The sequence below is a fragment of the Lepidochelys kempii genome, chromosome 1 (genome assembly GCF_965140285.1).
Source record: "Lepidochelys kempii isolate rLepKem1 chromosome 1, rLepKem1.hap1, whole genome shotgun sequence".
In the NCBI taxonomy this organism is placed as follows: domain Eukaryota; kingdom Metazoa; phylum Chordata; order Testudines; family Cheloniidae; genus Lepidochelys; species Lepidochelys kempii.
Window position 1 is genome coordinate 262206859 of NC_136380.1, and position 15010 is coordinate 262221868.

Here is a 15010-nt window from a genome sequence, read left to right on the forward strand (position 1 = left end):
GACCCTGTCATTCGGGGATCGGTCTCCTGTGTGCGGTCCATTGCCACTGCAGCCCTAATGGTGGAATGGTCACGCCCTATTGTTCTGGGGCACCCTTTGACTGTCTGGGTCCCCCACGAGGTTGAGGTTCTTTTAAAACAGCATACAACGCAAGCGCTGTCTCCGCAGCAGGCACGCAAATACGAGCTGATTCTGCTGGCCGTTGACAACATCACCCTTCGCCGCTGCAACGTCCTCAACCCCGCTACTATGGCACACCGCACCATGTATGTATGGACGTCGTCGCTGAGAGCGTAAGCCTCGCCCGGATTTACGTGACCTCCCTCTGAAAAACCCGGACCTGTCCCTTTTTACCGATGGCTCCTCCTTCTATTTGGAGGGCCAGCGGGTATCCGGCTATTCCGTCACTACTCAGACAACCGTTGTAGAAGCAGCCCCCCTTCCACCGTCCTTTAGTGCATAGGGCGCGGAATTGCACGCTCTTACTAGGGCTTGCTTGCTGTCTGATGGGAAATCTGTTACCATTTATACAGACTCTAGATATGCCTTTGGGGTTTGCCATGCTACGGGCCAGCTCTGGAAACAGAGAGGGTTTCTAACCTCCTCAGGCACTAAGATTGCAAACGGCCCTTTTAATCTCTGCACTTTTGGATGCCATTCAAGGTCCTCTCGAACTGGCTGTTGTCCACTGTTATGCTCACCAGCAGTCTGAGAATCCTGTCTCTGAAGGTAATGCCTTGGCTGATGCGGCCGCAAAGACTGCTGTCCTTCAGCCCCTCCTGGTGTCCGCAACTCTTCTTCTGGATACGTCCTTCCATCCGACGGACTGGACGCACTTGTGTGCTGATGTGCCACCTGACGAGCTCCAGGACTGGAAACGTTGGGAAGGCTCTGAAGGTGTCAATAAGGTTTGGCAAATCGGGAACAAACCTATTCTCCCCCGTCACTATCTGCTCTCAGCCGCCCACTATTTTCATTCTTTGGGTCATGCCGGCATTCAGGCCACTGCAGCTGCTATTCTCAAATGTTGGGCAGCGCCTCATATCTATCCGACAGTGAAGTGAGCTCTTGGCTCCTGCTCTACTTGCCTGGCCTTCTCTGCTCGGTCTCGGCTTGATGCCAACACTAAGGGGGGGGGGGGGGGAGACCTTGGGCTAACTTTCCGTTTCAGCGATTACAGATGGACTATGCAGAAATGCCTAAAAGCTCGGGGTTTTGCAACCTCCTTGTAATAGTGGATCAACTTTCCGGATGGCCTGAAGCAGGACCAACCAGAAAAGCAGATGCCAGATCTGTGGTAAAATTTCTACTGAAAGACATTGTGCCCAGATTTGGAGTCCCTGAAGTCATCGACTCAGACCGAGGATCGCACTTCACTGCAAAGATTTTAGAGGAGCTGTACTGGTGCCTGGGGATTGCATGACAACTCCACACCCCTTACCACCCCCAGTCCTCTCCCTATTCCTAAGTCCAGTACAAGGATGGGAGGGCAATAGCTTCTTGAATTTAACCTGCGCTATAAAACAGGGTGTGAATTGAACGCAGTGTTGGATTTGTATTCATACCCCCACATATTTGGGTCAGGGGGTCCCGTTGGTAGGGGTACCTATCCCTCTTAATCGAACACTCCAAGCTAAGCTATGGGCAAACTCTACATTTAAGTGGAATGTTACGATCCAAATATGGTCTATTGATATGGTGGCCCAGCGTAATTATGCTTTATGTGTGTCACGACGTAAGGGCATAGAAAATACAGTTTTTGTGGGGAATTTTGTGGGGTGCAAGGACACCACCCAGATCAGCTCTGGTGCGGCAGGCCCCTCCACCTACTCCGGTGCCCCGAGGTCAGTCCCTGAGGGGTCTGGCTGGTATTGGTTATGCAATCACACAGCCTATAAGGTTCTCCCGGCAGGATGGTGTGGTACATGTACCTTAGGGGCTATAGTACTCGCCGTGACAGTACACCAGACCGTAACCCAGGGAGAGATCTGCAATCTAGTATAAAGAAACCAACAAAGTATTCCTTTAAACCCTCTTTCACAACGGCCCACAGGCTTTCACTCCTTTGTGCATTGGTTTCTGCCATGGTTAGGAGTAAGCGAGCTAGAAAAAGCTATAGTTAACATTTCAGCTGCTTTGGAATTCATGGCAAATGCTACTGCAGACGCCTTATCTGCCCTTCAAATTGAAGTAACTCAGCTATCCCAAACTACATTGCAAAACCGCCTAGCCCTGGACTATCTCCTTGCAAACCAGGGCGGGGTTTGTGCGCTGGTTAACTCACGCTGTTGTGTATATGTGAATCAGCAGCACAGGGTGGAAACTGACATCCACATCCTCATGCAGCAGGCAGTCCTGTTCCACCATGTCAGCCTCGACACTACCAGCGCTGGATTCCAGGAGGTCTGGAACTGGCTCACCTCATGGCTACCGGATGTGGGGGCTTGGGGACGGCTTATTTTGTTTTTAATCCTTTTGGCTGTTATTGCTTTTGTGTTATTTTTTTTGTATGCCTACAGTGTTGTAGAATGTGCTGTCGGCAACTGCTAACCCTGCATCGCGGTCACTCAGCCCGATATAGCTTACTGACGTACAAAAGAAAACGGGGGACTGTTAAGGACAAGTTAGCATCTGTGACTCCATTTTGGTCTGGGGGCCACCATTGTCTAAAAGCAAGCACATCATGCACCAGGAGCAGTGTTCCTTAGATACTGCATTCCTGTGAAAACCCCGCCTTGTCTCCAGCCTGTCTCGACTCCCGGTTTCTGTTCTTTGTCTGTTCCTAACTCTCTGCCCCCTGGCCTTTTGATGTGGGCCTCCCATCCTGATAAGAAAAGTTAATGATGCATTGCTTTAGGGCAGTAATAGTTTAGCAAGGGGAATGTACCTAGCAGGGATAGGTGGTAGATAAGGAAAGGGTTTGCCTATTGACTAAGGTTACCGATGCACAAGGGCAACATGCTTTGCTAAAAGGTATATAATCTTTGTATAACCTGCATTCGGGGTCCCCTTCTGACTAGCAGGGGGGCACCACGCTCGAGTGTAATAAACTTAATATCTTTGGGAACTCTGCAGTTGTGGACTTTGTTCGTGTGCCTCAGCCTAGACTCGAAGTGCACGTGACCTATCGGGTATAATTCGAACCAGTAGTTCCCTGCACTGAACTGACTCCCTTCCTCTGTCTTTGTCCTGCCAGGACAATGAAGCTGAACGAGCGAAGCGTGGCGCATTATGCCACATGTGACTCTCCGGCAGATCATGCTGGTTTCCTCCACAAGCGTGTCGAGCGGCACCACCACCACCACCACGCCACCTCCTACCACCGTCGCTGGTTCATCCTCAAGGGCAACCTGCTGTTCTATTTTGAAGATCGTGAGAGCCGGGACCCCCTGGGGCTTGTTGTGCTGGAGGGCTGCACCGTGGAACTGTGCGAGGCTGCCGAGGAGTTTGCCTTTGCCATCCGCTTCGATGACGCTGGTGCCAAGGCCTACGTGCTGGTGGCTGACTGCCAGGCCGCCATGGAGGGATGGGTGAAGGCGCTTTCGCGAGCCAGCTTTGATTACATGCGTTTGGTGGTGAGAGAGCTGGAAAAGCAACTGGAGGATGCCCGTAAGAGCTTGGCTGCCTGCTACAAATCTCCAAGGAAGTCATCATCTGGCAGAAAAAGGCATTTGTCCAATCCTGCTATGGCGCTCGTCCAGGAGCAGCCTCCCGTCTTGGAGAACGGTTACTCCACATGGGGCAGTGGTTACATCCCTGCAGGGGCCTCCTGTGCTGACCACGATGGGGGGTGTTCCAAACCCCCGCCTCTGCCTCCTCGCCGGCGCTTGGCAGCTGGCAGTGGATGCGGAGCACTCGTCACTGGCCTCTCTTTGACTGGGCAGGAAAGCCCCATGTCTCCGGAGACAGCCTGTTTCTCCAAGCTACACAACTGGTACGGTCAGGAGATTGCAGAGATAAGGAGGGAGTGGCTGGAGAGCCAGAGGAGTGGGGAACTGTGAACTGGGGAAGGCAAGGCATGGAGTGACACCAAGCCCATTTCGACATTATCGTTGCTGTACTTGGTGACCTCTCTCCCATCCAGGAGAATAGCCAAATAAGTGACAATGTTTTCTCTCCTTCCTTTCTGGAATCATTGCATGTTGGGTGGGTGAGTGAGGTTGGGATCTAGGAGAGACACCAGTCTTCCCAAGACCTCGTTTTCACCTTTGAGCCCTCAGACAGTGTATGTTCCCCTGTGGAATATTGCAGCAGGGCTGTAAAGTGTCAGGAACTGTAGATTTTGAATCTGGGATGGAGATTGTGGAGTGGGGTGTGTGTGACCAGACTTGCATACACAAAATGGGCATCACTCTGCTTCCGTTCAGGTGGCTGTTTTTATTCCCTACCAATCTGGACTGGATGGAGTGGTGTGTTTTATTGTTACGCCTTCTTTGAGTAATCTGTTCTGATTTATCGTCAGCAACTGAATGTTTGCTTAGGTTAGAGGTAAGGAGCATCTATTGCCTGGTAACTTTTAGAAAATGGCTTCTTATGTCACACTCACATTCCTTCTGAGCCCCAGAGTAATCAATGGTGAATTAAGACTGGATTGAACAGAGTGGCTGAACTGGGCCCTTTTGCTCTGAAGAGCACCTGAAGGTGTGTAGCTCTCACACCTCTCACTGGCCTGGACTCAAGCAGATTTGGGGCTGCATTGTTTTGGCTGGTCCATGGGCCATATTTCACCTTAATCAATCCCTGATGGTGCTTTGCCTTAGTCTCAGTCTATCTGATTTGAATGGGCTCAGATTTATGGATATAGGACTCCCCAGCCTTCAAAACTAGGATCAGATTCTTATACAATATATCCAGTAATGAATTATAGTATGGGTTGGCTAAAGAGAAGAAACATAAAAGGCCACCAAAGGATTCTGGATCATATGGTTGTATCAAGCATGAGGGCAGGTGTGACTCAATAACCAATAATTATTTACACAAGTCTGTGGTACCAACCGTTCCTCCCCTAGTAAATTCTTGACAGAGGTGAGGAGTGCAGGGATCTGTCACTGCCCATCTCGTTGCATATTATAGAATTAGCATATCTACAAGTGAATTTTAGGTGCTGTAGTATTTATGGTGGGTAAGAGGATGCAGTGTGAGGTAGGGGCATGGTGATACTTGGGTGCGCACCACCTTTCACAAAAAAACTCAAACCAAACCCTGCTAAACCCATCAGACAGACTTGCAGAGACCCCCACAAACTCATATTTTCCCCTCTCTGAATGTGAGCTTGGAAGCAAGACTCCCAGAGAGGCAACAAATTCTGGACTGAACCAAAGGTCAGGAGACCAGAACTCCCAAATTCTAATCTTGCTCTAGCCCTGATGTGCTGTGGCGCCCTGGCCAAGTCAATTAACCTCAGACTCTCCTTCTGTAAAATGGGGATAATAATACTTCTTTACCTCCCAAAGGCTTCAGTTGTTAACCTCAGTACAGTGTGTTGATTGTGCAAAGTATTATATGTGGTACATGGTCACAGTTCTTAGGGTATGGCTGAGGACACTAATTGTTCAGACCCAAATTTTGGCTGGGTCTTTCTGATGATACTGTAGCTGAGCCCCAACTCCCAAAAGTGGGGCCTCATCACTGGAACACACACATATAACGCAGAAGGGGAGGAGAAAATCAGTGGAGGAGGGACAAAGATAATCGTACACTCTGTAGGGATGGGGTAGAGGGGGAAGGGCATGAAGAGAGGCATTTGGGGTTAAGAGAGACTCACCAGTGTGTCACTGACGCTGTTGTGAATCAAGTCCATAGCGTCTATAAATGAAAATGAGTTGAGAGAGAGGCTGCTAGGCCACAAATTGCTGTTAAAAAGGTAGTTGGGCTTCGGCGGGGATAAAGATACATGGACAAATAGCCCAGGGACTGTGTAAAAAGCTGGTGGCAAATATTATGTAGAGAGAGTATTTATAATTTTCCTACTCCTTCCTTTTATCCTCTTACTAAGAACTTTGTTTCAGAGCAGAACATGGTGTGCAGACCCCTGCTACCAGCCAAAGAATGTTTTTAACAATGTTTTTAATTACATGTACCATTAATGAACCATACCGTGAGAGCAATGAGCGTCTCTGGCTTGTGCACTAATAGGCTACTGGGGCACTTCTTGGCTGGTTGAAGCATTCAGCCTTGTTCTTCACAATGTGCAGGAGAAGCTTCCAAAAGCACAAAGGGAGTCACGCCCCCAACTTCCAATGCTTTGGGTGCCTAGCACCCTGTTGTAAATCTCAAATGGCGCAACTTTGATCTGTGAACAACATAATCTGTGTATCTCTTATTCACTGCTGCATTTCGGTTTCTTTATAACATTCTTTGGCTGAAATCCCCACCCCTTTACCTGTATCCTATCTACTGCATTCATGAGTTAAAGGGGACGCTGCCAACTAGTGCAGGCTCCAAGTTCTGTTTTGTCCTGGGGTTTTTTGGTTGGGGTTGAGGATGCAGAAAGTGTTTATAAAAGTTAATGTGGAGAGAAATATTTTTGAGACTTTTTAAAGTCAATAAAAACCAGCTGTATTTGGAAGGTTAAGCCTTCCCTGTCACTGTTGGAAACCCAGAGACACCAGCACTTTGCTGGTGCCTGAGAACCATGAAGTGAAAATGACTGAAAGAGGAAATAAGTAATCCAGCCTGTTTTGCTGTTGGAGCTGAAATTGGAATAGTATAATTGATTTAAGTCAGTTTTATTTTTAAGATTCTTCTCATTTTAATAAGACTAGTGTTCCTAATACTCCTAAAAGCTTTATTTTAATATTTTTATTTTGCCTATCCCATTACATAGTTTTCACGCTATCTGGCTTCATAGCTAGTGTGTGTGCTAAATAGTTATTTTTGGAGTGTGACCCACAGTGTTCTCTTCAAGCATCCAGTGTTTTTCTAATGATTTTTTTGGTCTTTATATCCCTAAGTCCTGTGAACCAGGGGCAGGATACCAGTGTCTGTGTTTGGGATAATTTTGTTTATTAATGATCAGAAACTAAAACATTGAGTGATATTTGTGCTTCCCCTACAAATGTTTTTGAGACTTCATTTGGTTATGGGGTGCAGCATGACTTTAGATGCACTGATTTAGGGTTTTCCTCATCCCTTTCCCACCTCAGTTCATATTAGGTATTGGCACCTGGTGTCTTTAAAAAAAAATCATATTTGGGTCTGTGCAAAGATCTGCTCATGTGTAGTTAGTTTTCTTTGCTGGCTGAGCAAAGGCAAGAGCTCCTTTAGGCGGGGGATCAGTTAGCTAGTGTGTGTGTGTGCACCACTGCCTTCTACTGGATAGAATATCAAACCTGCTTATCAGTCCTGCTGGCTGTGCCCTTGAACTGCTCCCTAGGCAGAAGGTGAGGACTTCTGTTCCCTGATATTGCAGTTGAGTTGGTTAATGGACCATTCTGCCTTTGCATCTTCAGGCACAGATCATTACAGGGCAAGGGAGACACGTCATTGCCTGCCAGCACAGTCTCCCCTGCAAAAATTTGAGACATAGCTTTTAGCCAAACTTTTTTTCTCCCAATCATTTAGGTTAGGGCTGCTTATTCTCCCCCCCCCCCCCCGCCCCTTTTCATTATTCTTAAACAGTGAAAATCTCTGAACAGAATTTCTAGCAAAAGAGGATTGAATATTTTAAAGTTTGATAGCTGTCCCTCTGAAGTTATTCAAGATGCTGTCTTTTGCAATAAATCTTTGGTACAATATGAAAAGCTCTTTCTGTCATATATGGGAAGAAAATGCTTGATAACATTTCAGTAATAGAGGGAGGCTGGTGGTTCTGGTATGTTTTTCACGAGCTCTGCCAAAGATTGGGTCTGATCCTGCCAAAGTAGTAATTGAAGTCATTGTACTCTTCTGAGGAAGGGTTTTCATCTCCAGACCTGTTTGCTTTATAGCTTTATTTACCTACACTTTGTTGTTAAAAAAAATCCAACCACTATGATGTTTACCATTTGGTTCAAATTGAGACAGGGCTGATAGTAACCAAAATACGTCATCTGGTGGACTCATGTGAATTTAGGGTTGCAGACTATTTCCCAGTGGCATACTTGTTCCCAGCCAATTGACGTGTTTTTTGTGATGTTTTAGTAGAGAGGCCAAAGGTTCAAATAGCCATGGAGATTGACCTGCCTGCTCACCCATATAGGTGGCATCTCCAGACGAGTAACAGGAGGTGATGGTCGGAAGCTTGCACCTATGGTGTATTTGGTCTGTGGATTAAGTGGAGATGAGTCTCCAGCGCTGCTAATCTAGCATCTTTCGCCAGCACCAAATTCACTTGTAAAATCTGTACAATTTAACAAAGAACACTAAAAACAACTTGCAGTATGTTTCTCTCTAGTTACCTTGAAGTGTTTAAGTACTTTAAGTAGATATTGTATTTTTTTAAGAAGGCAGTTTTGCATGGCCTTTATTTTATATAAAAACAGTATATTATTGTGCATTTAATTGTTAACATTTGTATTTTAAGCTAGTAATGGTAAATAAACAGGTTTTGAATTTGGACTGTGTATTGAGATCGATTGAATCAGAGAGACAGTTTTAAATGACCCCCCAACATCAGGGCTACCACAGCCTAACAGCTCTAGCCACTCATAACTTTTTTTTGCAGATATTCAGCTTCTGTTTTCCTTTGCTTAATTACATGCTCCATTCCAAACATTGGTGCACCTTTTGACTGGAGTTGTGTAAAGCTGTGTTTTTCTTTGTATAGTAACCAGGCTGTGGGGGGAAATAAATGAGCTGAGGGATGGAATTACAGAGCCCTAGTGAGGACACTCAGTGTCTTGGAAGCATGAGCTCCGTATACTATATGCCAGCATTACTTCATCTGCCACTGATGTGGAATGTAGCAGCTATTTAACATTACACTGCAGTGTACAGATCCAAACAGATCAAGACATCAATAAAAAATCTGACATAAAAGAAACTACATGGGAATTTTAGGTTAAAAGAATGCAATTATTAAAATTGCATCCGATGAAGTGAGCTAAAAGAAAAGGAGTACTTGTGGCACCTTAGAGACTAACCGATTTATTTGAGCATAAGCTTTCGTGAGCTACAGCTCACTTCATCAGATGCATACTGTGGAAAGTGTAGAAGATGAAGTGAACTGTAGCTCACAAAACCTTATCCTCAAATAAATTTGTTAGTCTTTAAGGTGTTACAAGTACTCCTTTTCTTTTTGCGGATACAGACTAACACGGCAGCTACTCTGAAACCAATTATTCTTGTTAGCCCTAATGTCCTAGACAGATCCTCAATACTCTCTACTCTAACAAAAATGCTTTCTCGATATAACAGCCAAGCAATAAGGGCCTTGGTTTTATCTCAAAGACAGCAGCATGGTATTCGAGCACTAACACAATACTGACTCGGAAAAGTGTGCCCTGTGGTGCTTCAGGTCTTCCTGCTGTACACAGGTTTTCATTTAAAGGTCTTCCATCCAAACTCTGACCCCGTTTAGCCTATGTAATCTGACGACAGTGCCACAGCCAATGAGGAACAGTCTGTCTGGTTAGGCTTTTTCTGTTCATTAAAGGATCTAGTCCAGGGGTTCTCACAACAAAATTTTTGATGGCCTCAGAGTGCGGCCACTAACTCTTGCTGGTGGCCGCTCTGACAGTGTTTCCTAAAATACTTTAGGAAACACAAATGAATATGCACATATACATGTCCAAATCATTGTAATTTATTTATGTAGGATTTTTTTTTGTAGACTCAATAATAAACATAATAAACAGTTGTCTTTATTCTTTACTGGACCTAAGCAGAATAGAAATACAAATAAGGTGCTTTGCATGTTCTTGTCTTTTTTCTTATTGTTTCTTTTGTATTTTTGGTTGCTTTTTTTTTTTTTTTTTTTTTAGACTTGCTAGCTACTAAGTCTGCTGTGAAAAGTGATATTAGCAAACACAAAACATCACTTTTCACAGCAGATTTACTCAGCCCTGGCAAGCCCGGGGACAAATTGAGCCCTGGATGGGGAGGTGGGTAAGGAGGCAGTGGGAGCCAGGGGCAATGGGGCACTAGGGGAGGCAGCAGGGACCAGATGTGATGGGAGGGGTGGTGAGCTCAAGGAATGAAGCCCAAAGCCCTCTGGCTGGAGCCTGCTATGTGCAACCCCAGGGCTGAAGCCCAACCCCACCGCAACCCTGGGAAGGTGGGAAACTCACTGGTTGCCTGCTCCTCCAGCTTGTGAGTCCCCAGAGAGAGGCCACTGCTTCCCCCCACCCCAAGCCACCCAAGAGGCTGTAGCTGCAAGAAAAGCCCCTGGTGGCCACATTTGAGAAACACTGAAAGTCCATTCTACTGTGTCAGAGGCTGCCTCTTCAGAAGTGTGGCTAAGGAGATGTGACAGTGATTCCACTGGGAGGGTGGGGTCCTTGCAGAGCCCGCTGTGAGTCAAGAACCCCTTAATGCCAACTGGGTTACAGGAATATCCAGACACTGGTATGTGCATTCTGGTTCACCAAAGAATGTTGTGTGAAGTTTTAAATTAAAGCTGGGGTCACACTGGTCATTACTAGCATTGCAAATATATGTTTAGGTATTCAAAATATGTTTGTAGATTCTATATCACAGCAGAGGTGGAGAAATAGGCTTTCTGTTAGACGAGAGATGATTATTCACCTGTCTCTCAGTCTGGATGTTAGTTAAGCATTGTAAGCAAACACAATGGATGCTCATTTACATATGTTTCAGAATAGCAGCCGTGTTAGTCTGTATCCGCAAAAATTTGTTAGTCTCTAAGGTGCCACAAGTACTCCTGTTCCATTCACATATGAAATCAACAGATAAATGTGAAGTCAGCAGCAGTAACCAGGAAAATTAAGCCATGAGTGGTTATCCCATCTGAGTAGAGTGTGCACTTTGGGGATATAAGTAGAAGGCAAAGATGACACACCCTTTATCCTGCACCTAGGAGATAAACAGACAGTGCATTTAACATTCATGAAAATGGGACCTCAGCCAACCTTGGCTCAAATGCTGCAGAGGACTTTGAGGGGTGAGAGAAACTTCTTGAGCCCTGATCTACACTAGGACTTTAGGTCGAATTTAGCAGCGTTAAATCGATGTAAACCTGCACCCGTCCTCACGATGAAGCCCTTTTTTTCGACTTAAAGGGCTCTTAAAATCGATTTCCTTACTCCACCCCTGACAAGTGGATTAGTGCTTAAATTGGCCTTGCTAGGTCGAATTTGGGGTACTGTGGACGCAATTAGATGGTATTGGCCTCCGGGAGCTATCCCAGAGTGCTCTATTGTGACCACTCTGGACAGCACTCTCAACTCAGATGCACTGGTCAGGTAGACAGGAAAAGGCTCGCAAACTTTTGAATTTCAATTTCCGGTTTGCATGGTCACCTGCAGCTTGCCATGCTGGCCAGAGCTCATCAGCAGAGGTGACCATGCAGAGCTCATCAGCAGAGGTGACCATGATGGAGTCCCAGAATCACAAAAGAGCTCCAGCATGGACCGAACGGGAGGTACGGGATCTGACTGCTGTATGGGGAGAGGAATCCGTGCTATCAGAACTCCGTTCCAGTTTTCGAAATGCCAAAACATTTGTCAAAATCTACCAGGGCATGAAGGACAGAGGCCATAAGAGGGACCTGAAGCAGTGCCGCGTGAAACTTAAGGAGCTGAGGCAAGCCTATCAGAAAACCAGAGAGGCAAACGGCCGCTCCGGGTCAGAGCCCCAAACATGCCGCTTCTATGATGAGCTGCATGCCATTTTAGGGGGTTCAGCCACCACTACCCCAGCCGTGTTTGACTCCTTCAATGGAGATGGAGGCAACACAGAAGCAGGTTTTTGGGACGAGGAAGATGATGATGAAGAAGTGGTAGATAGCTCACAGAAAGCAAGCAGAGAAACCGGTTTTCCCGACAGCCAGGAACTGTTTCTCACCCTGGACCTGGAGCCAGTACCCCCTGAACCCACCCAAGGCTGCCTCCCAGACCCACCAGGCGAAGAAGGGACCTCTGGTGAGTGTACCTTTTAAAATACTATACATGGTTTAAAAGCAAGCATGCGAAAGGATTAATTTGCCCTGGCATTTGCGGCTCTCCTGGATGTACTCCCAAAGCCTTTGCAAAAGGTTTCTGGGGAGGGCAGCCTTATTGTGTCCACCATGGTAGGACACTTTACCACTCCAGGCCAGTAGCACGTACTCGGGAATCATTGTAGAACAAAGCATTGCAGTGTATGTTTGCTGGCGTTCAAACAACAGCCGTTCTTTATCTCTCTGTGTTATCCTCAGGAGAGTGATATCATTCATGGTCACCTGGTTGAAATAGGGTGCTTTTCTTAAGGGGACATTCAGAGGTGCCCGTTCCTGCTGGGCTGTTTGCCTACGGCTGAACAGAAATGTTCCCCGCTGTTAGCCACGGGGAGGGGCTAGCCACGTGGTGGGGGGAGGCAAAATGTGACCTTGGAACGAAAGCACATGTGCTGTGTATGTAATGTTAACAGCAAGGTTTACCGTGAAAGAGTATAGCCATTGTTCTAGAAAATGTGTCTTTTTAAATACCACTGTCTCTTTTTTTTTCCCTCCACCAGCTGCATGTGTTTCAAGGATCACAGGATCTTTTCCTTCCCAGAGGCTAGAGAAGATTAGAAGGCGAAAAAAACACACTCATGATGAAATGTTCTCTGAGCTCATGCTGTCCTCCCACACTGACAGAGCACAGACGAATGCGTGGAGGCAGACAATGTCAGAGTGCAGGAAAGCACAAAATGACCAGGAGGAGAGGTGGCGGGCTGAAAAGAGTAAGTGGCGGGCTGAAGAGAGGGCTGAAGCTGAAAGGTGGCGGCAGCGTGATGAGAGGAGGCAGGATTCAATGCTGAGGCTGCTGGAGGATCAAACCAATATGCTCCAGCGTATGGTTGAGCTGCAGGAAAGGCAGCAGGAGCACAGACCGCCGCTACAGTCCCTGTGTAACCAACTGCCCTCCTCCCCAAGTTCGATAGCCTCCTCACCCAGACGCCCAAGAATGTGGTGGGGGGGCCTCTGGCCACCCGGCCACTCCACTCCAGAGGATTGCCCAAGCAACAGAAGGCTGGCATTCAATAAGTTTTAAACTTTTAAAGTGCTGTGTGGCCTTGTCCTTCCCTTCTTCACCACCCCTCCTGGTGCTTCTCTCCTCCACCACCCCTCCAGGGCTACCTTGGTAGTTATCCCCCTATTTGTGTGATGAATGAGTAAAGAATGCATGAATGTGAAGCAACAATGACTTTATTGCCTCTGCAAGTGGTGATTGAAGGGAGGAGGGGAGGGTGGTTAGCTTACAGGGAAGTAGAGTGAACCAAGGGGTGGGGGGGGTTTCATCAAGGAGAAACAAACAGAACTTTCACAGCATAGTCTGTCCAGTCATGAAACTGGTTTTCAAAGCTTCTCTGATGCGCACTGCGCCCTCCTGTGCTCTTCTAACCACCCTGGTGTCTGGCTGTGCGAAACCAGCAGCCAGGCGATTTGCTTCAACCTCCCACCCCGCCATAAACGTCTCCCCCTTACTCTCACAGATATTGTGGAGCGCACAGAAAGCAGTAATAACAGTGGGAATATTGGTTTCGCTGAGGTCTAACCGAGTCAGTAAACTGCGCCAGCGTGCTTTTAAATGTCCAAATGCACATTCTACCACCATTCTGCACTTGCTCAGCCTGTAGTTGAACAGCTCCTGACTACTGTCCAGGCTGCCTGTGTATGGCTTCATGAGCCAGGCCATTAAGGGGTAGGCTGGGTCCCCAAGGATAACTATAGGCATTTCAACATCCCCAATGGTTATTTTCTGGTCTGGGAATAAAGTCCCTTCTTGCAGCTTTTGAAACAGACCAGAGTTTCTGAAGATGCGAGCATCATGTACCTTTCCCGGCCATCCCACGTTGATGTTGGTGAAATGTCCCTTGTGATCCACCAGTGCTTGCAGCACTATTGAAAAGTACCCCTTACAGTTTATGTACTCGCCGGCTTGGTGCTCCGGTGCCAAGATAGGGATATGGGTTCCATCTATGGCCCCACCACAGTTAGGGGATCCCAATTGCAGCAAAGCCATCCACTATGACCTGCACATTTCCCAGGGTCACTACTCTTGATATCAGCAGATCTTTGATTGCATTGGCTACTTGCATCACAGCAGCTCCCACAGTAGATTTGCCCACTCCAAATTGACTCCTGACTGACCGGTAGCTGTCTGGCATTGCAAGCTTCCACAGGGCTATTGCCACTCGCTTCTCAACTGTGAGGGCTGCTCTCATCTTGGTATTCATGCACTTCAGGGCAGGGGAAAGCAAGTCACAAAGTTCCATGAAAGTGCCCTTATGCATGCGAAAGTTTCGCAACCACTGGGGATTGTCCCAGACCTGCAACACTATGCGGTCCCACCAGTCTGTGCTTGTTTCCCGAGCCCAGAATCGGCGTTCCACCGCATGAACCTGCCCCATTAGCACCATGATGCCCACATTGCCAGGGCCCATGCTTTGAGAGAAGTCTGTGTCCATGTCCTCATCACTCACGTCACCGCGCTGACGTCGCCTACTTGTCCGGTATCGCTTTGCCAGGTTCTGGTGCTGCATATACTGCTGGATAATGCGCGTGGTGTTTAATGTGCTCCTAATTGCCAAAGTGATCTGAGCAGGCTCCATGCTTGCCGTCGTATGGCGTCTGCATGGAAAAAAGGCGCAGAACGATTGTCTTCCGTTGTCCTGACGGAGGGAGGGGCGACTGACAATATGGCTTACAGGGTTGGCTTACAGGGAATTAAAATCAACAAAGGGGGTGGCTTTGCGAGAAACTGAATGGCCCCCTCAAGGATAGAACTCAAAACCTCAAGGATAGAACTCAAAACTGGGTTTAGCAGGCCATTGATTTCACAGAGGGAGGGACGAGAAAATGAATACAAAACAAATCTGGTCTATTTCTTGTTTTGAGCCACTTCATCTATCTTTATACATCTTGCTGGCAGCAGACTGTGCAGTA

General features: G+C 47.1%; 1 protein-coding gene across 10 annotated transcripts in view; it reads left to right on the forward strand.

The window, feature by feature from the left end:
* Positions 1-13265, forward strand: part of PHETA2 (PH domain containing endocytic trafficking adaptor 2) — a 33038-nt gene extending 19773 nt beyond the window's left edge. For 6 of the 10 annotated variants that reach the window (XM_073327252.2, XM_073327249.2, XM_078851099.1 and 3 more), the window contains one exon: positions 3197-9778. In XM_073327252.2, the coding sequence (XP_073183353.1) occupies positions 3201-4001 (801 nt within the window). In that variant the 5' untranslated portion in view covers positions 3197-3200 and the 3' untranslated portion in view covers positions 4002-9778. The other 4 variants (XR_012156670.2, XR_012156669.2, XM_073327247.2 and 1 more) reach the window with 3 other exon arrangements.
* The last annotated feature ends 1745 nt before the right edge of the window (positions 13266-15010 follow it).